This window comes from Anolis sagrei, chromosome X, assembly GCF_037176765.1.
Source record: "Anolis sagrei isolate rAnoSag1 chromosome X, rAnoSag1.mat, whole genome shotgun sequence".
Lineage (NCBI taxonomy): Eukaryota > Metazoa > Chordata > Lepidosauria > Squamata > Dactyloidae > Anolis > Anolis sagrei.
The window spans coordinates 65,224,459-65,246,064 of NC_090034.1; the positions used below are offsets into that span (position 1 = coordinate 65,224,459).

Consider the following 21,606-nt stretch of genomic DNA (forward strand, 5'->3'; position numbering starts at 1 on the left):
TAAGGGGTATCCCCCTAACCCTAGTCATGGCTAGGCGGTGGGTCAATAGATTGTGATCGACCGTATCAAATGCTGCTGTGAGGTCCAATAACACAAGCAGCGCTGATCCGCCTTGATCCATCTGGCAGCAAAGCTGATCTGTGATGGCAACTAGCACAGTCTCCGTCCCGTGCCCCCTACAGAAGCCGGACTGGAAGGGATCAAGTCCGGCTGCGTCATTAAGGAACTGCTGCAACTGTTCTACTGCTGCCCTCTCAACCACCTTGCCCAGAAACGGAAGGTTCGAGACTGGGCGGTAGCTAGAGGGAACCGAACGATCTAAGTCTGTTTTTTTCAGCAGCGGAGATACCATCGCCTCTTTTAAACCCTCTGGAAAAACTCCTTGCTCAAGGGAGCTATTTATTATATTCAACAGAGGTTCACGTAATCCCTCCAGGCAAGATTTTACTAGCCAGGAGGGACATGGATCAAGGGAGTAGGTGGTCGGCCGAGTTGCAGTCATGATCCTATTGAACTCTTGGATCCTAACCTTGGTCCTGTGGACCTGCTTTGGACTCTGTTGCTCCCATAACCTTGTCTTGGATCTTCTTGTTTCCTGAACCCTGGAATTTATATCTTGAGCTAACTTCCTGGCTTTGACTTATGGACTTGAACTTTACTTTTACCCTTGGCTGTCTAGCTTGTCTTTGTAGCTCTGACTGCAGTTTGTACTTTTGAATTCTGGCTGCATGGAGAAGGGAACCCCCCCCCCCCTCCCCTGCAGCAGCTCCACCAGCTGCCTGTTCTTTTCAGGCACAATTCAGGTCCAGGCTATTTGGCTGGCTGTGTGTCCTTGTACGAACCTGCCCTGAGATCTCCTTCAGGAGAGGTTCTTCCTTCTCTCAATCCCACCTCCATCTCAAGCCCGGTTGGTGGGAACGAGAGAGAACAGGGTCTTCCTTTCTTTCTTCTCAGTGGCAAATTCCCCTCGCCTCTGGAGCTCCTTTCTTCTTCTTCCCAATGAAACCAGAATGGCCCCATCCTCCCTACTGTCCTTCCTTCCAGCAGCAGGCTAAAACCTTCTTATTCAAACAGGCTTTTAAAGATGGAGGTGTTTAAGATCGTGTCAGAGAATGCTGTGGTTTTATATGTTTTTCATAGATTTAATCTGAATTGTTTTGAATACTACTGATGTTTAATGCTGTTTTAATATTTCTATATTTGTATATTTTAAATTGTATTTTAATGCTTTTAATGTCAGTGGCTTTGAGTTTCCTTATGGAGAGAAAAAGCGGGATATAAATAAACAATAATAATCATAATAATACTTACTTACTTTACTTAACTTAGGCGATCCCTCGTTGGCTGAGTAGGATAGTCTTCCAGGATCAGTGTACTGGTGGGTCCGTAGGTGACTGTGGAGCCCTATTCTTGATCTGTATCTTCTCCCGCAGTGAGGGCATTGGTTTCCAGGTGGAAGGAGGTCCCGGTTGGGGTTGGTTTGACACGCCTTCCTCTTGGCACGTTTCTCTCTTTCACCCTCCATTCGTGCCTCTTCAAATTCTGCAGCACTGCTGGTCACAGCTGACCTCCAGCTGGAGCGGTCAAGGGCCAGGGCTTCCCAGTTCTCAGTGTCTATGCCAGAGTTTTTAAGGTTGGCTTTGAGCCCATCTTTAAATCTCTTTTCTTGTCCACCAACATTCCGTTTTCCGTTCTTGAGTTCGGAGTAGAGTAACTGCTTTGGGAGACGGTGGTCCGGCATCTGGACAACGTGGCCAGTCCAGAGGAGTTGATGGTGGAGGACCATCGCTTCAGTGCTGGTGGTCTTTGCTTCTTCCAGCACACTGACATTTGTCTGCCTGTCTTCCCAAGAGATTTGCAGGATTTTCCGCAGGCAGAGCTGATGGAATCGTTCCAGGAGTTGCATGTGACGTCTGTAGACAGTCCACGTTTCGCAGGCATATAGCAGGGTTGGGAGGACAATAGCTTTATAAACAAGCACCGTGGTATCCCTATGGATGTCCCGGTCCTCTCTGCTTCATTCTGAAAAATGCTGCACTCACAGTGCTCAGGCGGTGTTGTATTTCGGTGTCAATGTTGACTTTGGTGGAGAGGTGGCTGCCAAGGTAGCGGAAATGGTTAACATAATAATAATAGTGGGAGGTGAAGTCCAAAACACCTAGAGGAAGGTCTAAGTTTGCCCGTGCCTGTTTTCTTACTCTGAGAATCAGCTGTGCTGGCTGGAAGAAGTCCAAAAAGATATCTTTTTATGTCTTGATACCATTTAGTGATTTAGTGAACATGTGCTTGCATGCTTTTCTCGAGCCATTCTTCTTCTCTACCTACAGATTCCAGAACAATTGAAGCCCATGAGGAAATTGAGATTGCGTACCCCATCACCTGTGGAGAGAGCAAAGCCATCCTTCTCTGGAAGAAATTTGTTTGCCCTGGAATCAATGTCAAGTGTGTTAAGGTAACACCATGGCCACACTTTGTTTGCTGGCGGCCCTGTTAAATTTTTACTTGGTTTGTGATAGGGCCTTTTTTCAAAAAACTTGTAATTTTTCTTATTTGTTCATAACTCGCTTGGCTACCCAGCAGTGCCCGGGTTATTTGAAAAAGGCATTGTTTGTTTTGGGGTATTAGATAATATCATTTAATTAGTAACAGCATTCATTAGAAAAAAGCCAGTTTTTGATTTGGTTTTTAATTAATGCTCCCATTAGAAAATACATAAGGATGTGGGTGAACTACAATTCCCAAAACTGTGGGTCAATCCTCCCCAAACCAGGCCTGTATGCACAGTTGGCCATGTTGCACAGTTGGCTGGGTTCAGTGCTCTCTGGATGCAGGTGAACTCCCAAAATCTTGTTCAATTCCCATTAACCCCAGCAGCATGTTCAGTTGGTCATGGGGCATCTCTGTGCCAAGTCTGGTCCCGGTCCATTGTTGTCGGGGGTAATAGTTTCTCTAGATGCAAGTGAACTACAACTCCCAGATTCCCAAGGCATTCACCTTCAAACTCCACCTGTATTCACAGTTGGGTATGTTTAGTCTGTGTGCCAAGTTTGGTGCAGATCCATTACTGAGAGGGTTCAAAGTGCTCTGGATTAAGGGTGAACTACAACTCCCATGCAGGTGGCTCATTCCATCCCCAACCTCTCCAGTATGTTCTGTTGGTCATCACAATTCTGTGTGCCACGTGTGTTTCAGATCTGCCATTATGGGCTTCGGAATGCTCTTTGGCTGCAGGGTGAACTACAATTCCCACATGGGTGGGTTAGTTCTCCCTCAAACAGTATGTTCCGTTTGTCACCAGGTTTCTGTGTGCCATGTTTGGTCCAGATCCATCATTGGTGGGGTCCAGAGTGCTCTGGATGCAGGGTGAACTCCCACAGGGGTAGGTTGGTCCCCCCACAAATACCTCCAGTATGTTCAGGGTTCTGTGTTCGAATTTTGGTCCAGGTCCCTCATTTGTGGGGGTTGCAGTGGTCTCAGGAAGTGAATGAAAGTACTGCAAATCCCATCATTCATAGCAAGTGTGGTCCAGATCCAACATTGGTTGGATTCACAGTGCTCTCTGGATGTACATAGGTGGACTACAATTCCTAGAAATCATTGTGAATTTCCCCCAAATCTCTTGTTCAGTTGGTGATCAATTCCTGTTTGCTGTGTGCCATAGGAAAGGTTAGGAAAGGGTTAAGGGAGAGGCAGTGGATGGGGTCATGCAAATTCCACAGCAATGGAAAGAATAAGGAACCCTGGAATGTCCATTGTGGAGGAAAAACAGCAAATCTAGGATGAAATTATCCCCAAATGAAAGCATTCCTTGGGTGGCAATATGGTGTTTCAGGAGGACATTGGCAGGGGTTGGGAGATATGTTCACAGTACTTGCTGTAACCTGGCTCTTCAGCACTGTGGGTTATAGCTGTTTGGGAGGCTGTCTGTGTAAGTGGACACCTCCGCCACGTACACACATATACACATTTTCACACACACACATACACACATTTTCACTTTTATTATGTGTATAGATGTATAGATAGATAGATAAATAAATTATATGAATCACACACAATTAACATTAACTCAAAACATAAAATAAATTAGTTACGCAATCATATATTTTTATACACGTGGGACATTTATTCATCCTTAATATTCATGATCCTTATCTTGACCTCTTCTTCAAAAGGCTAGTGTATGTTGATTTGGTTTTATTCCTTTTCCTTTAAGAAATATATATTCTAAGAATTCGCCTCATATTGTCACAAAATCATTTATTTTTGTTACTGTCTTTGCATTGTATTTCACAAGTCAGTTTATCATTTATTGTGATGTTCTTCACCTCCTTGTACCAAACGTCTGTTTCATATTCACAGATTTAATTCTATTTGTTCAGACACAGGACTGAAGCCTTTGTCTTGGCGCCTTATTTGATTTATTTCTTCTGTATGTTTGTTAGTTCAATGATCAGCTTATCAGCCCAAAGCACTTTGTTCATCTGGCCGGCAAATCTACCCTGAAGGACTGGAAGCGAGCCATTCGCCTCGAAGGAATCATGCTGAGGTAATAAAGTTTTTTTTTGCCATTATAAGCCATTGCAACGCCCATCAAAAGATGCTGCACAATTCTGCGCAGAATTCAGACACTCTCATTTAGTCTTGCATCGTTTTCTCCTGTTGGTTAAAAGTGGTGCCAAAAACTTGCCATGGAGCATTTTGAAAGATTAATCTTTTGAGACTGGATTGAAAGGCCTCATAACATAGAATGTCAGAAGGATATCTTGGGACAAACCTTTGGGTGACACTGAAGACACACCTGGCTATTTATTTATTTATCGTGTCAGAAGTGAATTGAGAATACAGTTATAATGTATTAAAAAAAACCACAAACCAAGTTCAAAACTTGGCATAATGCTAAATGTCCTTTGGCCAGGGGGGAAGGCAAGGTAGCAAATCTCAAGGAGGGACCCTCCTGGCACGGGTCGGTGAGTTTCCCTCCGGAAGCTCACCAAACCCATGCGTGAGACCTTCAAAGAGACAGCAGCCTGAGGAGGAAGATACGCAAGGCAAAAGCGTGGCGTGCAAGCCTCTCGCCTTCTTTTTTCTTAAGAAGAGTAGAAGATAAGAAGAAAACACCAAGAAAGATAAAGGAAGCAGAGAGAAAAAGCGCTACCGAAGAAATCCAAAAAGGACTTACAATCCACCAAGAACTGGAAAGTAACCAGGATAGAGAAACAGCTGAGAGCCGCAGCTGCGTTCCTGGAGTGTGGAGTGAAGCCGGGAGGAGATTGAAAGAAACGGACAAGCCGCAAATAAGGAAGGAGACATAAAGCAGCAAAAGAGTAGTAAAAGAGTAGTAAAGAAGAAGAAGAAGAAGAAGAAGAAGAAGAAGAAGAAGAAGAAGATAAATCAAACAGAGACTTGGACTCTAATGAAGAGAAGGTAAGATTCCAGAAGAATATTATCTAAACTGAGAAAAATTGAGAAAGGAAAATAAAAAGCCATACAACAATAAAGGGAGGAAAAAATAATAATAATACATTTAATAGTAGGGAAAACAGAGTGAGCACATGTGAGAGACAAAGGAAAGAAGAAGGGAAAATAGAAACAGAGAAAGAGAAGTGAACTCAATACATAAATATATAAACAAAATACATTGTATATGATTGTATTATGATACAATTGTGATAATTGATAAGTAATTAATAATTGATAATAGATAATTAGCAATTGATATTATTTACATTATTTACATTATTAGTGCATCTTTAATTTGTGGAATATAACAATAAATACAGTTGATGAATTGAAGGTTTAAGCATAACATACCACATTGGATATAGGATAGAGTTAATGTTATAAATGAAAGGTTAATTGTTGTATGAAATGTTGTGTATGAAATGGTAATTTAGAATTGATTTAGAATTGATGAATTGATGGGAATTGATGAATTGATGAACTGATGATTTGATGACTCGAGTACACAAATTGAGAGAACAATAACTAAGAATTAAGAATTAAGATCTAATAAGAAGAATTAACTGGGAAAGCATTGGTTATATTGTACAAAAGAGAGACAGAGAGAGAGAGACAGAGAGAGAAGTCAACATGGAGAAATATGCAACACTAGAAGCAACTAAAGCCCAATCAGTAAGGAAGCACTCCGTGCAAGGAGAACCTGTACAAGGAGAGCCCTCATTAAATAATCTCCTGACAGAAATCCAAAAAATTCAAGAATCACAAGTTGCAAGCCTCTCAAGACAAACTACAAGCCTCTCAAGAAAAACTGCAAGATAAGATGGGAAAATAATTAAGGAAGAGATGGGGAAAATGAGAGAAGAAATGAAAGAAGAGATGTCAACAATAAAAAGTGAAATGAGTACAATGCAAAAAGATAAATGAGATTAAAAAGGAAAATACACTAAGAAAACACAAGAAAAAATAAACAAAAAAATGGACAAGCTTGAAGACTTAACACAAAAGTTAACAAAGCAGCAAGAACAGATAGAGGCAAGGGAAACTGATTTTCAACTAAGATATAGAAACATAGAAGAGAAAGAACAAGAGAATTTAAGAACAATTATAACAGAAATAACAGCTAAAATCCTAGACATGTCTATAGAAGACACAGACCAGAATATTGACAGATTGTATAGGGTCCGTACAAATTATGCGAAGAAACATACGACTGCCAGAGACGTTGTAGTCCATTTCACAAAGAAAAGTCCGAGAGATCAAATCTTAAAAAATATGAAAGAAGCTACAATATATAGGGGAAAGAAAGTCGCCATTTTAAAAGATGTTCCAGCCTCAACCATGAGTAGACGTAAACAATAGTATTTCCTCACTGATGAACTAAAAAAACACCAAATAAAATTTAGATGGGAAAGAGTGGAAGGAATAATGGCAACCTTCAAAGAAGAAAGATATTGGATTACTTCAATCGAAAAGGCGAAGGACTTTTACCAGAAAATCAGAAAAGAATTTGACCCCAGAAAAGGACAAGAAAAAAAAAGAATCAGATCCTAAGGAAACAACAGACTTGGAAGAAGAAGAGATGGATTTGGCAACCTCATCAAGGCTCATCAAGAAGAAGAAAAAGGAGAAAAAAGACCCAGGCAATTCTCTCCAGAAGACTATGGCAAGCAATACAATAAAACTAAAGTGACAAAAGACTTAATTAATCTAGAACAAGAAGACGGCAACGAAGATAATATGTAATAATGTTAACGGAATAAATGTCCCCAATAAAAGAAAACTGATATTCAACCAATTAAAGAGTTTGAAATGTGACATAATTGCAATCCAAGAAATGCATATTAGACAAAAACACCTAGAAAATAAGCAGTTGGGCAAATTATTTCAATCATCTCCTTCAGAAAAAAGGGGTATTGCAATTTATGTAAAAGAAAATTTAAAATCAAAATTAGCCTTCAAAGATAATGATGGAAGAATGATAGGGGTCAAAATTAAATTAAACGACCAAAACACGCTATTATTTATTTATTTATTTATTTATTATTTGGACTTATATGCCACCACTCCCCTGGGGCTCGGAGTGGCTTACAAGAATAGCTAAAATCTAACAAAATTTAAAAGCAATTTAAAACAATTTAAAAACAGCAGTATCAAACATTAAAAGCCTGTCGAAACAGGTATGTCTTACATGCCCTGCGGAAAGCTGGTAAGTCCCGCAAGGCACGGACTTCAGGTGGCAGAGTATTCCAGAGTGATGGTGCCACTGCCTCTGAAGGCTCTGCGTCTGGTTGCTGTTAGACGCAAGGTCTTGACACTGGGGACTTCTGGGGATTATGCAACATATACGCACCCACTGGTGCTAAATCGCCCTTCATAAATCTTTTGAGGAAGAAATTATCAGAACAGTCATATGACAACTTAATAATCTTGGGAGACTTTAACGGAGTAGTCGAAAATGAGATAGATAAATCAAGGAGGAAAACAAGAGGGGGTGACCCAAAAGGAGGCAGATTACCTCAAAAATTCCTACAGCTACAAAAAGAACTCCACCTGCAAGACATCTTAAGAACCCCGGGAAGAAAGACTATACCTACTATTCTAGCAGACACCAGTCGTGGCCTAAAATAGATATGTGCTGGGTTTCGAACTCCTTAGCAACAAAAATAAAAGAAATAAAAATACTTCCAAGAAGTCACGTGGACCACTGCCCATTAAAAATCGAAATTGTAAATAATCATAGAAGCAAGCGATGGAAACTAAATGAGTCCCTACTGCAATCGAAGGAAGAAATAGAATATAATAAGAATGTTTTGAAAGAATACTTTGAAAATAATGCAAATAAGGACATTAAAACTGAGATAGTATGGGATGCCAGCAAAGCAGTCATACGCGGCCACTTCATTCAGCAGGGTGCCATAAAAAAGAAAAAAAGAAATGAAAAACAAAAAAAAATTGGAAGAAAAACTAAAAATAAAAGATCAATTAAAAATAAAACCAAGAGACGAAAAAATTAAATTAGAAATAGATCTAATCAGAAAAGAAATTAATACAGTACAGGTTGAACAAATGGCTAGAACCATAAAATACCTGAAATTACATTACTTTATGAGTGCCAACAAACCGGGCAAATATTTAGCCAAGAAACTGGAAAAAAGAAGACAAAACCAGTTTATAACACAGATAATAGAAGGGGGAAGAATTACACAAAAGTAAAAGAGATTGCCTTCCAATTCAGGGAATTTTATAAAAAGCTGTACAAAAAAGACCAGGTGAAGAAGGAGGATATAGTAACCTTCATCTCGGAGCAAAAATTAGGAAAAATATCCGGCTTAGAAAGAGATATATTGAATAATCCAATAACAGAGGGGGAAGTTTAAAAAAAAACGAAAGACAAACTAGCAAACAACAAGGCTCCCGGGCCAGATGGTTTGACATCCCAGTATTACAAAATATTTAAAGATGAATTATCTGGATATTTAAGACCCTTAAGGACATTCAGGAACTTGAGCTGTTTTTAGACACCACACACCACACTGTCCCAGACACGCAGCCCATAGCACACCAACATTATGGGGAGGCTCAAGAGCAGATCACCTCAGATGTGGACAACCCTCAAGCTTGGAGGCATGTCACCCTTAGAAAGAAACATAGGACCCGGAAGACTCCTCAGAATATTTGTTTATTTATTTATTTATTTATTTCATTTACTTATACCCCGCCCTTCTCACCCCGGGGGGGGGGGGGGGAGACTCAGGGCAGCTTACAGAGGAGGCACAATTAAATGCCTAAATCAATTGACAGTAATACAAAATACAAAAAAACAATTCAACAGTTAAAATTAAAACATCAGTGCATAATAAAATATTAAGACAATCTCATGCTCGGGTTCAGAGTCCATATATCCATTCCATTCCATTTGTCCTTGTCTGTCGTCAGATCCTTAATTTAGCTGCCAGTGTGTCCAAAGGCTTGGTCCCAAACCCAGGTCTTCAGTTTTTTCCTGAATGCCAGAAGGGAGGTCGCCGATCTAATACCTCTGCCCAGCTGCAGTTACACAATAAATTCCAAATTCTCACACAACTAACACTTGACCAAGAAACACAACATATTGGGGAAGACCAGAATGGCTTAGATACTGATCAGTGGCTCGTCCTTGATCAGTGTGCCGGGGATAGCCCTGACTGGGACAACACTTCACAACATTCACACTTACACAATCATCCAGGTGTACCATCCCCAGCCATAGACCAGGTGCAACAGGAACACATACAGGAGAACAATAGGCTCTTGGACGAATCTCAATGGATTGTCCTTGACGAATGCCCCGGGGATATTGAGGAGAACAACACTTTACACCCACACAATTCACATCAACAGGATCACTTTTCTGGGGACCTACACACTACATTGCACAAAAGGGACCCTGTCAATCCTGAAAGTAAACAAGTCTTGGTAGTAGGCGACGCCCTCCTTAGAGGAATGGAAGCCGTCATTTCCAGACCAGATAGGATGGTTCGAGAAATATGCTGCCTACCGGGGGCAAAAATACACCATATCACTCAGAGGCTCACCAGGCTCCTCAAGCCCCATCCCCTCATGTTGATTCATGTAGGAACCAATGATACTGCTAGGCATACTTTTCAAAAGATCATAAATGATTTTCGAGCTCTCGGAACAAAACTAAAACAATGTAATGTACAGGTGGTCTTTTCATCTCTCTTCCCAGTTGTAAGGCATGGTCCTACAAGGGCCAGAAAAATAGTACAGGTCAAAGACTGGCTTAGAAAATGGTGTCAGGAGGAACGCTTTGGCTTCCTCGACCATGGCCTGCTTTTCCAGGAGGATGGCCTACTGTCAGCTCACAGCAGCCAGGTTCAATGATGACACAAGACCTCCTTCCGTTATCAACAAAGAACTTTACTGGTACATGCATAGACATAGGAAAAGCCGAGATTGTCCAGCCACTGCTGGCAACCCCTTATATACACGCCCAATCATTTGAAGTGTGGATTCCTGCCGAACCCAAAACCCCGCGTAAAGCTTCCCGCCACCAGGCAACTGCCTCTCCCCAAGGTCACCAGCTGCACAGTCCTTATCAGGGCGAAGCGTCAGGACTCTAGTTTTCGGCACCAAAGCCCAGGCTCCGGAAACTGGATCCTGACATGGCGTCCTCCTCCTCTTCTTCCTGGAACGGAAATGGGAGACATGTCTATTGGCTTTCTTTATCGAGTGGCCCCTGATACTTCTTTAACAAGCTACAGTGAAACACGGGGTGTACCTTCCCCAAATCCTTTCGCAGTTTCAACCTATACGTAACTTCATTGATCTTACTCAGGATTCTGAATGGACCTAGGTAGCGTGGGGCTAGCTTCCTGGACGGGGCATCCGGTTTAATGTTTCTGGCAGATAACCAGACTAACTCGCCCTCCTCCAGTTTGTCCCCTTCCCTCCGCTTGCGGTCGGCGAACAGCTTGTTCTTTTTTTGGGCCTCTCGCAGCGATTTAACTACTTGCTCCCAGCTGGATCTTACTTTGGCCGCCCATTCCTCATTCCCCCTTGGTTCCTCCTCCTCCCACTCAGGCAGCCTTGGGAACGGGGCCACCTCCTGGCCATAAATTACCTGAAAGGGAGATTTTTCCGGTGGTTGCGTGAGGGGCTGCGTTGTATGCTAATTCTGCGTATGGGAGAAGATCCGCCGTGCTTGGCTGTGTCTGGGTGGATCAGGAGTGGCTCCTCCGTGAATCTACGCTTTAGCTTTTCGAACGCATCTTGGCATTCTCCTGACAAGGCCAGTTTAGCTCCCGGGGATCGTACCTTAGCCGTTTCCCCCTTCCCCTTTGTCCTTAACAACTCCGTGAGTGGCAGTGTGAGCTGAGCAAAATCCTTGATGAAAGACCGGTAAAAATTGGCAAACCCTAGGAAGGACTGCAGCTGTTTGCGTGTGGTTGGGGGCTCCCAGACCCTCACGTCCTCCACTTTCGTGGGGTCCATCGCGATGCCCTCATGTGAAATCCTGTACCCTAGGAAATCTATTTGCTCCCTATTAAACTCGCATTTGGCTAGTTTGGCGAACAATTTTGCCTCCCTCAGCCTCTGGAGCACTTCTCTAACCAACCGAACGTGGTCGGACATATTCCGGCTGAATATGATTACATCATCAATAAAACAGAATACTCCGCGGTACAGTAATGGGTGTAACACTTCGTTGATCATTTGCATAAATGCCCCCCGGCCCCCCTTAACCCATATGGACAGACGCAAAAATTGAATAATCCGAGGGCACAAGAGAAAGTGGTCTTCCACCTGTCCTCCGGCTTAATTCGTAGTTTGTGATAAGCCTCGACCAAGTCTAGCTTTGTGAACACCCTCCCCTCTGACAGTCTAGACAGTAAGTCCTTGGTCAGGGGTAATGGATAACACGTGGTGGTGCTCACGGCATTTAGTCCCCTATAGTCTACGCACAGCCTCAGTGAGCCGCCCTTCTTTTGTCTAAACAGTACAGGGGCCCCCGAAGGGGGAATCAAAAGGCTCTATGAACCCCCGAGCCAAGTTTTTGTCTATGTATTTTTTTAGCTCATCCATCTCCTTTGTTGTCATGGGGTAAATTTTGGCTTTGGGGAGAGTAGCGTCTTTATTAAGTTCAATCTTCACTTCGACCCTTCTCTTGGGGGGCAGTCTATCAGCTTCCTTTTCGTCAAAAACGTCTGCGAATGTTTTGCACCCAATCCGTTGGCGTGTTCTCCTCCCCCCGGCCACATACTCCCGTTGGCGCCCCTGGGAATTGTAAGCTTCTCTCTCCCCAATCTATGCGTGGGTTCACCTCCCTCAGCCATGGCATACCTAGGATTATGTTGTACGTTGCTAACTGGGATACGACTAATGTCACTTCGCCCTCCCATGTGCCCACCCCGCACTTCACCCCCCTAACTTAAAACCTTGCTGGGGCCCCTGACGCTATTGACCCATCTAACTGGGAGAAGGCTATGGGGGTCTGCAGGGCTACCTTCTCGTATTTCAATTCCTCCGCCAGTTCAGGAGCCATCATGTTCCTAGAACACCCACAGTCTATAAACGCCTTGCAGCCGGCCCATTTGTCCACCCCCTCCAGTTTGATGGGGAACACCAACATTCCGGGGCTGTGACTCACCAAATTCCCCACTGGGGTTTCAGGGAGGATGCCTTCCTCCGCTTTCTTCCCAGCGGCTGGCTTTGCTCTGGGCTGTGGGGGCTCCCCCCCCCTCCGCTGCCAACATTCGGCTGCCCTATGATTTAGGCGGTCGCACACGTAGCATCCGCTTCACCGGTCCTCACCCCACTCCGATTCCCTCTTGGCCGGCTCCCTGTCGGGCTTCCGGGTCTCCTTCCTCTGTTGTCTGGTCTGCGGCGCTGCTCATCGATGCCTCTTGACCTGGGCCAGCGTCGTCTCGATGCGTCCGGCTAGTTGTATCCATCCCTGGATCGTCTCCGGGTCATTGCGGTGGAGCACCCAGGATAAAATTTCCTTTTTCAGCCCTTCCTTAAATATTTGGACTTTCGTCACCATCGACCATTCGGGCACTTTTTCGGCCAGCAGCTGGAACTCCTCCACATAGTCTGACACCGTCTTCTGGCCTTGGGCGATAGTTTGCAGTTTTTCTCTCGCCCTGATCCACTCAAGCGGATCTCGGAAGCTTGCTTCCATAGCCACCAGGAACCGTCTTGTTGACTCTAGGCATGGGTCGCGCCTGGTGTGGAGCTGGACGTACCAGTCCACTGCTCCCCTCCTCAGCACTGCACCCACTGCTCATACCCTACTGGCTTCCGACCTAAAGGTAGGTGTGTTGTCTTCCAGATAGCCCCTTACCATAGTCAGGAAGAAATCGAGGCTCTCAGCCTCACCTCCGAATTCCACTCTCAGCTCTCTGTTGGTAGATGGGAGGCTGCGCTTCTCGGACAACCGCACGCGGTGGCCCTCCCTGGAGCCCTTGCTGCTCCGGGGGCAATCCCCGCCGCCCTGTGCCATGCCCAGCCCCAGCCGGGGGCACCAGGAGCGTCGGTTGGGATGTTAGTGTGGGGCCCTTTCGCTCGTCTCTGGGTTACCCCGTTAGGCCGGGCGTAAGCAGTTGACGATGCCAAAGTGGCCACTCTCTCCAGTTCCTCCTCCGCATTCCCGAAAGGGGAGCCTGGCTCTTCCCCTGCCGCAGAAGCGTCTTCTTCCTCCATAAAGGCACCTCACCGCAGCCGCGGGATGATGCAGGGAATCTCGGTTTAAATGTCAGCTCACAGCAGCCGGGTTCAATGATGACACAAGACCTCCTTCCGTTATCAACAAAGAACTTTACTGGTAGATGCATAGACATTAGGCCTGGGTAACAACGCAAAAATTTGTTTCTAAAATCGATTCGTTTTGGGGGGGGGGTTTGCGTTTCGTTATTTAAAAGAATTACAAAATTTTCCTTTAAAAAAGTTCGGTATTTACAAAATTTTGTTATTATTAACGAATCGATTCGTTAAGATGGCGGACCCCCCGCGCATGCACAAATCACTTCCGAAACTTCGTTATTGATGCGGGGTCGATTCGTTAAGGTAATAACGAATCGATTTGTTAAAATGGCGGACGCGATTGCGCAATGCTAAATGCTCTATAAACAAAATCATTTCATAAAATAAATCAAAAAAATAATCAAATAGAACAAGATATTAAGATAAAGATATTAAAAAAGTAATAAGATAAAGAAAACACAGCCACAGGACAGGGACAAACGCACACACGTTTCTTTTCTTTTTTTAGAATATTTTTTGAATTTCTTGAAGAATAAAAGAAATATATTTTTCAGAAATATTTAAAAATGGAAAATTAACAAAATGCTTGCCCTGTTGTGGAGCGAACACAGCCACAGGACAGGGATAAACGCACACACAGGCACGCAAGTTTCTTTTCTTTTTTTAGAATATTTTTTGAATTTCTTGAAGAATAAAAGAAATATATTTTTCAGAAATATTTAAAAATGGAAAATTAACAAAATGCTTGCCCTGTTGTGGAGCGAACACAGCCACAGGACAGGGACAAACGCACACACAGGCACACAAGTTTTTTCTCTTTTTTTAGAATATTTTTTGAATTTTTTGAAGAATAAAAGAGGGGGAGGGGGACAACAGCCTTGCAAACATTACTTTACCCACAATGTCAGGGAACCGCCAGAAGGCTAAACGGAGGGCTGCACAAACACAACGAGGACCAAGTAACAAAAGCACAATAATCCCAATTAAACAGCCCTGGGGAAGATCTCAGGGGCTCACATGTCTTTACACTAATGCACAGAGCATGGGAAATAAACAAGACGAACTCCAACTTTTAGCACAACACCACAAATATGATATCATAGGCATCACTGAAACCTGATGGGATGACTCCTATCGCTGGAATGTAGACATCGAGGGCTATAACATCTTTCACAGAAACCGAACAAAGGGGTGAGGAGGCGGAGTAGCCTTATATGTCAAAAATTCTTATGCTGCAGAAGAGATCCAAGAGAGCAATCCGGGAAATCAGCTTGAAAGCATCTGTATAAGAATCATGGGAACTGGGACTCAAAAAGATGTCATTGTAGGCATCTACTACAGACGACCAAGCCAGGAGGAAGAACTTGATGAAGTCTTCTGCCAACAGTTGACAAAACAGGCACAGAGAAGAGATGTAGTAGTCATGGGTGATTTCAACTATCCCGATATTTACTGGAAAACAAACTCGGCCAAGAGTACAAGGTCCAACAAATTCCTCGCTTGCCTTGCAGACAATTTCATGGTCCAGAAGGTAGAAGAGGTAACAAGGGGGTTGGCTACTCTTGATCTCATCCTAACAAATGTGGAGGACCTGATTGATGCGGTTGAAGTGGTCGGATCCTTAGGGGCAAGTGACCATGTGCTCCTGCAATTTGAGGTACAAAGGAAGGCCGAAACTAAGACAAGTCAAACCCGCATTTTGGACTTTAGGTGAGGTGATTTCCGAAAAATGAAGGAAACACTGAGCAGCATCCCGTGGACACAGATACTAAAAGATAAGGGAGTTACGGATGGATGGGAATTTCTCAAGAGTGAAATACTCAAGGCACAATTGCAAACTGTGCCAACAAAGAGAAAAAATAGGGCAAGTGCAAAAAAGCGAGAATGGATGTCCAAAGAACTTCTAACTGTGCAAAAACACAGGGAGAAATCACCAAAGAAGAATTCAAACAAATAGCCAACACCTGTAGGGAAAAGGTCCGCAAGGCTAAAGCATGATGATGATGAGATGATGATGATGAAAACGAGCTCAGGCTTGCCAGGGACATTAAAAACAATAAAAAGGGCTTCTTTTCTTATGTCAGTAGAAAAAGGAAAAAACAAGGAGGTGATAGGGCCTCTTCGAGGAGAAGATGGGGCAATGCTGATGGGGAGTAGGGAAAAGGCAGAACTACTTAATGCCTTTTTTGCTTCGGTCTTCTCACAAAAAGAAAGTCATCTTCAACCTCAGCAAGATGGAATGGATGAGGGATTTGAGGACATCCAACCCCAAATTGGGAAACAAGTCATACAGGAATACCTGGCCGCTCTAAATGAGTTGAAGCCCCCAGGGCCAGATCAACTACACCCAAGAGTACTGAAGGAACTAGCGGAAGTCATTTCGGAACCATTGGCAATCATCTTTGAGAGTTCTTGGAGAACGTGAGAAGTTCCAGCAGACTGGAGGAGGGCCAATCTTCAAGAAGGGAAAAAAGGATGACCCAAACAACTACCGTCCGGTCAGCCTCACGTCGATACCAGGCATGATTCTGGAAAAGATTATAAAGGAAGTGGTCTGCAAACACTTAGAAACAAATGCGGTCGTCCCTAATAGTCAACATGGATTTATCAAAAACAAGTCATGCCAGACTAATCTGATCTCTTTTTTCGATAGAGTTACAAGCTGGGTAGATGCGGGGAATGCCGTGGATGTAGCGTACCTGGATTTCAGTAAGGCCTTCGACAAGGTCCCCCACGACCTTCTGGCAAACAAACTAGTCCAATGTGGGCTAGACAAAACTACGGTGAGGTGGATCTGTAATTGGTTAAATGGACGAACCCAGAGCTCACCAATGCTTCCTCTTCATCCTGGAAAGAAGTGACGAGCGGAGTGCCGCAGGGTTCCATCCTGGGCCCGGTCCTGTTCAACATCTTTATTAAAGACTTAGATGAAGGGCTAGAAGGCAGGATCATCAAGTTTGCAGACGACACCAAATTGGGAGGGATAGCCAATACTCCAGAGGACAGGAGCAGGATTCAAAACGATCTGGACAGATTAGAGAAATGGGCCAAAAGTAACAAATTGAAGTAAAACAGTGACAAATGCAAGATACTCCATTTAGGCAGAAAAAACGAAATGCAAAGATACAGAATGTGGGACGATTCCTGGCTCGAGAGCAGTACGTGTGAAAAATATCTTGGAGTCCTCATTGACAACAAGTTAAACATGAGCCAACAATGTGATGTGGTGGCAAAAAAAGCCAATGGGATTTTGGCCTGTATCAATAGGAGCATAGTGTCTAGATCTAGGGAAGTAATGCTACCCCTCTATTCTGCTTTGGTTAGACCACTCCTGGAATATTGTGTCCAATTCTGGGCACCACAATTCAAGAGAGATATTGACCAGCTGGAATGTGTCCAGAGGAGGGCAACTAAAATGATCAAGGGCCTGGAGAACAAGCCCTATGAGGAGCGGCTTAAGGAGCTGGGCATATTTAGCCTGAAGAAGAGAAGGCTGAGAGGAGATATGATAGCCATGTATAAATATGTGAGAGGAAGCCACAGGGAGGAGGGAGCAAGCTTGTTTTCTGCTTCCCTGGAGACTAGGACGCGGAACAATGGCTTCAAACTACAAGAGAGGAGATTCCACCTGAACATTAGGAAGAACTTCCTGACTGTGAGAGCCGTTCAGCAGTGGAACTCTCTGCCCCGGAGGGAGTGTGGTGGAGGCTCCTTCTTTGGAAGCTTTTAAGCAGAGGCTGGATGGCCATTTGTCAGGGGTGATTTGAATGCAATATTCCTGCTTCTTGGCAGGGGGTTGGACTAGATGGCCCATGAGGTCTCTTCCAACTCTACGATTCTATGATTCTATGAAAGGAGGTGATGAACAATATATTGACAGGGAATGGTATGCCAAAAACATGGCAAGAGAATTACATAACTCTTATCCATAAGGAAAATACAGACCCCTCTAATCTAAAGAATTATCGTCCCATATCACTATTGAATACCGACTACAAGATATTCACAACCATATTAGCAAACAGTCTACAAGTCTACTACAAAAGAAAATTAAAGAAGAACAAAGCAGATTCCTGCCGAATAGACAAATGAAAGACAATGTGAGAGTAGTTCTAGATATCATAGAGTACTATGAAAAAAATCCACAAAAAAAAGTAGGTTTACTATTTCTTTACGCGGATAAGGCCTTCAACAACTCTAACTGGGAGTTTATGATACAAATAATGAAGGAAATGGACGTTGGCCATCATTTCCTAAACGCCATAGCAGCCATTTATTCCAAACAGACAGCTAAAATTATTGTAAACAGTTTGCATATGGAAAAAATAGATATTCAAAAGTGTGTCAGGCAAGGATGTCCCCTCTCCTTCCTTTTGTTTATTCTAACTTTTGAAATTCTGTTAGAGGAGATTAGGAAGGATGGGGAACTGCAAGGCACAAAAGTAAGAACCGAGGAGTTTAAGATCAGAGTGTTTGCAGATGATGTGGTCTGCATTGTAGAAAAACCCAACAAAACCATTCTAAAGTGGATTCAAAAAATAGAGAAGTTTGGAAGGTTGGCGGGCTTTAAGACCAATAAATCTAAAATGAAAATTCTAACAAAAAATATCTCACTCGAAAGAAAAGAGCAACTGCAAGAAATATTAGGAATAGAAATAGTGAAAAAAAATAAAATATTTAGGAATATTAATCTCAAATTCTAATTCACATCTACTTAAAGATAACTATGAATGTACTTGGAGAAAAATTAAAAAGAAATTAGATGATTGGAAAACCTTAAACCTATCACTACTGGGCAGAATCTCCGTGATTAAGATGAATGTGCTACCCAAAATGATTTTCCTCTTTCAGACAATCCTCATTCTTAAAACGAAAGTATGCTTCAACAAATGGAACAAAGATATCTTAAACTTTATTTGGAATGGGAAAAAACCCAGAGTAAGATTTAAAACGCTTACAGATGCGAAGAATAGGGGAGGACTGGCACTGCCCAACTTTCAGTTATACTTTGAAGCATGTGCTCTAACATGGGTTAAAATTTGGTCCACACTAGACAAAACGAAAACTCTAACCCTAGAAGGATTCAATATCAGGAGAGGCTGGCACACCTATCTTTGGTACGGCAAGGCAAAGGTAGAAAGAAACTTTACAGCCCATTTTGTTAGAGCCCCCTTGCTAAAAGTCTGAAATAAATATTTTAAAAAATTACAATAAAACGCTGATGTGGGTATCACCGGCTGAGGCATTTCATAAAAGAGAAAATCCTGCTGATAGGTGGTATAACTATAAACAGTTATTAATAAAACAAAATAATAAATGGCATCTGAAAACACAGGAAGAACTACGAGAATCGGAGGTGAAGATGACCTGGTTTAATTACTTGCAAACAAAAGAATGGTTTAAAGAATACCAAAAAATAGGTTTCAATGTCAGAGAGACATTCTGGGACATTATAATGTCCAGAGAAAAAAAGATAATTAAGATAATCTACCAAAGTTTCCTAGAATGGGATAATGAGAAAGATTTGGTCAAGGACAATATGATCAAATGGGCAGTAGATGTAGGCCACTCAATACTTCTAAAAAAATGGGAATATATCTAGAAGAGAAAATTAAAATACATGAGTGCCATCAGTATAATAGAAAACTGGTACAAGATGTTTTACCGCTGGTACTTCACACCAGTATAATTAGCTAAATTCTACAAAAACTACAATAACCAATGTTGGAAATGCGAAAGAGAACCGGGATCATACCACCACAAGTGGTGGGACTGTAAGACCATCAAGAAATACTGGATAACAATCCATAGGCACTGCCAAAATATTATTGAAATAAAATACGAATTGAAACCCGAATATTACCTGTTGAATATAACGGATTTTGAAATTGGGAAACACGAAGAAAAAATTCTTTTTTATCTCACAGCTACGGCGAGAATTACGATCGCCCAAAAATGGAAAGATAAAGACCCTCCAACAATAGAGAACTGGCTCTCCAAGATTGGAGAATTTATGAACATGGATAGACTGTCACAGATAATTAAAAATCAGAAAAAGGAAAATCAAATTGAGTGGAACCAACTCAAAAAATATTTGCAGGAAAAAATGAAGATTAATATCAATATATAAACAAAACAATCAAAATACTCGGATAGCGATGACATAAAGAAACCTTTTTTTCTCTCTCCAAAACTGATGTTTGAATCTCTGTGGAATGAACAGGAAGTTCCTCGCCACAAACTACCCCTCCCCCCACGATTTTTTCTCTTTTCTTTCCCCCCCCCCCAATCACTTCAACCCCTTCAGCCTCCCCAACTACCCCCATTTTTTTTATTTTTTTCCTCTTTCCTATTTTCCTACTTTTTATATTACCACTATTGTTCCCCCTCTTTACATGTCTGCAAGCATAACTGTTAATCAATAAAAATTATATATATATAAAAGGAACACAGACACTTTAAAGGGCCAGACTCTGAGTTAATTCCAAAACAGTTTATTAAAAAAAGGAAAAAGACTCAGAGACACTTAACTCAATGCCTCTGGTCAAAAATCAAAAGTAGAAACCAGTCCTGCTTCAAAAAGGTTAATCAAAGTAATAATCCGGATTATCCAGAGAAAAGAACCGGTTTAAACAAAGTCACACAAAACAGCACAGCATGAAAATGGTTAACAAAACAGAGAAGCCGCAGGGAAGAAAGCATAGTCAAGCGAAGTCCAGGGTCATAGCAAGTAGAATCCGAAGTTCCAAAGTCCACGGAAGCAGCGTCGTAGTCAAACCGTAGTCCAAGGTCAAGGAAGGGGGAAATCCACACTCACGAGAATCCAAGCCGAGTCGAAGCACACATGAACAGAAGCAGCAACCTGCAGATCCCAAACCCAGCGCCAACATGGGACAGGCAGCGACAAGTACCCAATACACGAACGTATACCAATACTTTGCCTTCTGCAAAGATTCCCAATTTCAGAGCCTGCTTTTATCTTACATATCATCATCAGAAGATGAGCTGACCTCCGCCCCATCATTATCCCTCGCAGCTCTTCTTGATTCCACACGTGAATTCCTACTCCCATCTCTCCAACTTCTCCATCTTCTGTCAAGACTTAGATCCCCCCAAGACTCAGAAGAAGTATTCCCCGATTGCCAGTCCTCATTACCAGAGAACCCTACAAATGTATCACTAGACATCAGCTCCACACATGCAGCTTGTACCTCTTTTACCTTAGTCCAACGTGTCATCTCCGTCTTCATCACTCCCTAACCCATCACCCCCAGAGAAACCCATGAATGATTCCTTATCTGTAGGAGCAGTAAGTATATTCCGGATCCTTTTCCTCTGTTGCTCCTCATCCGATTCCTGCTCCCGAGTAACCCTCTTTGTTCCCCTATTCCCATCCATTGTATCTCCTTCCTCTCCTTCACTAATGGACCCTTCGTCCCCAGAACACCCCTCAAATGAGTCCTCATCGGTAGGTGCCATAAGTATTATTATTATTATTATTATTATTATTATTATTAACTTTATTTGTACCCCGCTAGCATCTCCCGAAGGACTCAATGCGGCTTACAAAGGCCAAGGCCTCAAACACAATATAACAAAACACAACCTAAAGCAAATCAAAACAGTTAAGCAATATTAAAAACAACAAGCAATAAAACAGTACACCAAGACGCAATAAAACTGGGCCGGGCCAGAGTAATGGGTAAAGATTAAAAGTGCTGAAGTGACAGGTGATATGTAGGATTATAGGGTAAGTGCAGTGTGCCGGCAATCTTAATTTCTACTAAAGTGCTTCTGGGACTTGGTATTGGATTTTTCCTATTCTGGAAAGGCACATCGGAACAGCCAGGTCTTCAAGTTCTTCCTAAAGACTGCCAATGT

The 21,606-nt window shown here is 42.7% G+C and overlaps 1 protein-coding gene across 4 annotated transcripts in view; it reads left to right on the plus strand.

Moving 5' to 3' along the window:
- Positions 1-21,606, plus strand: part of GMEB1 (glucocorticoid modulatory element binding protein 1) — an 84,357-nt gene that overhangs the window by 21,461 nt on the left and 41,290 nt on the right. For all 4 annotated transcript variants that reach the window (XM_060784629.2, XM_060784630.2, XM_067473660.1 and 1 more), the window contains exons 4-5: positions 2,328-2,452; positions 4,446-4,549. In XM_060784629.2, the coding sequence (XP_060640612.1) occupies positions 2,328-2,452; positions 4,446-4,549 (229 nt within the window). The remainder of the gene's footprint in view (positions 1-2,327; positions 2,453-4,445; positions 4,550-21,606) is intronic.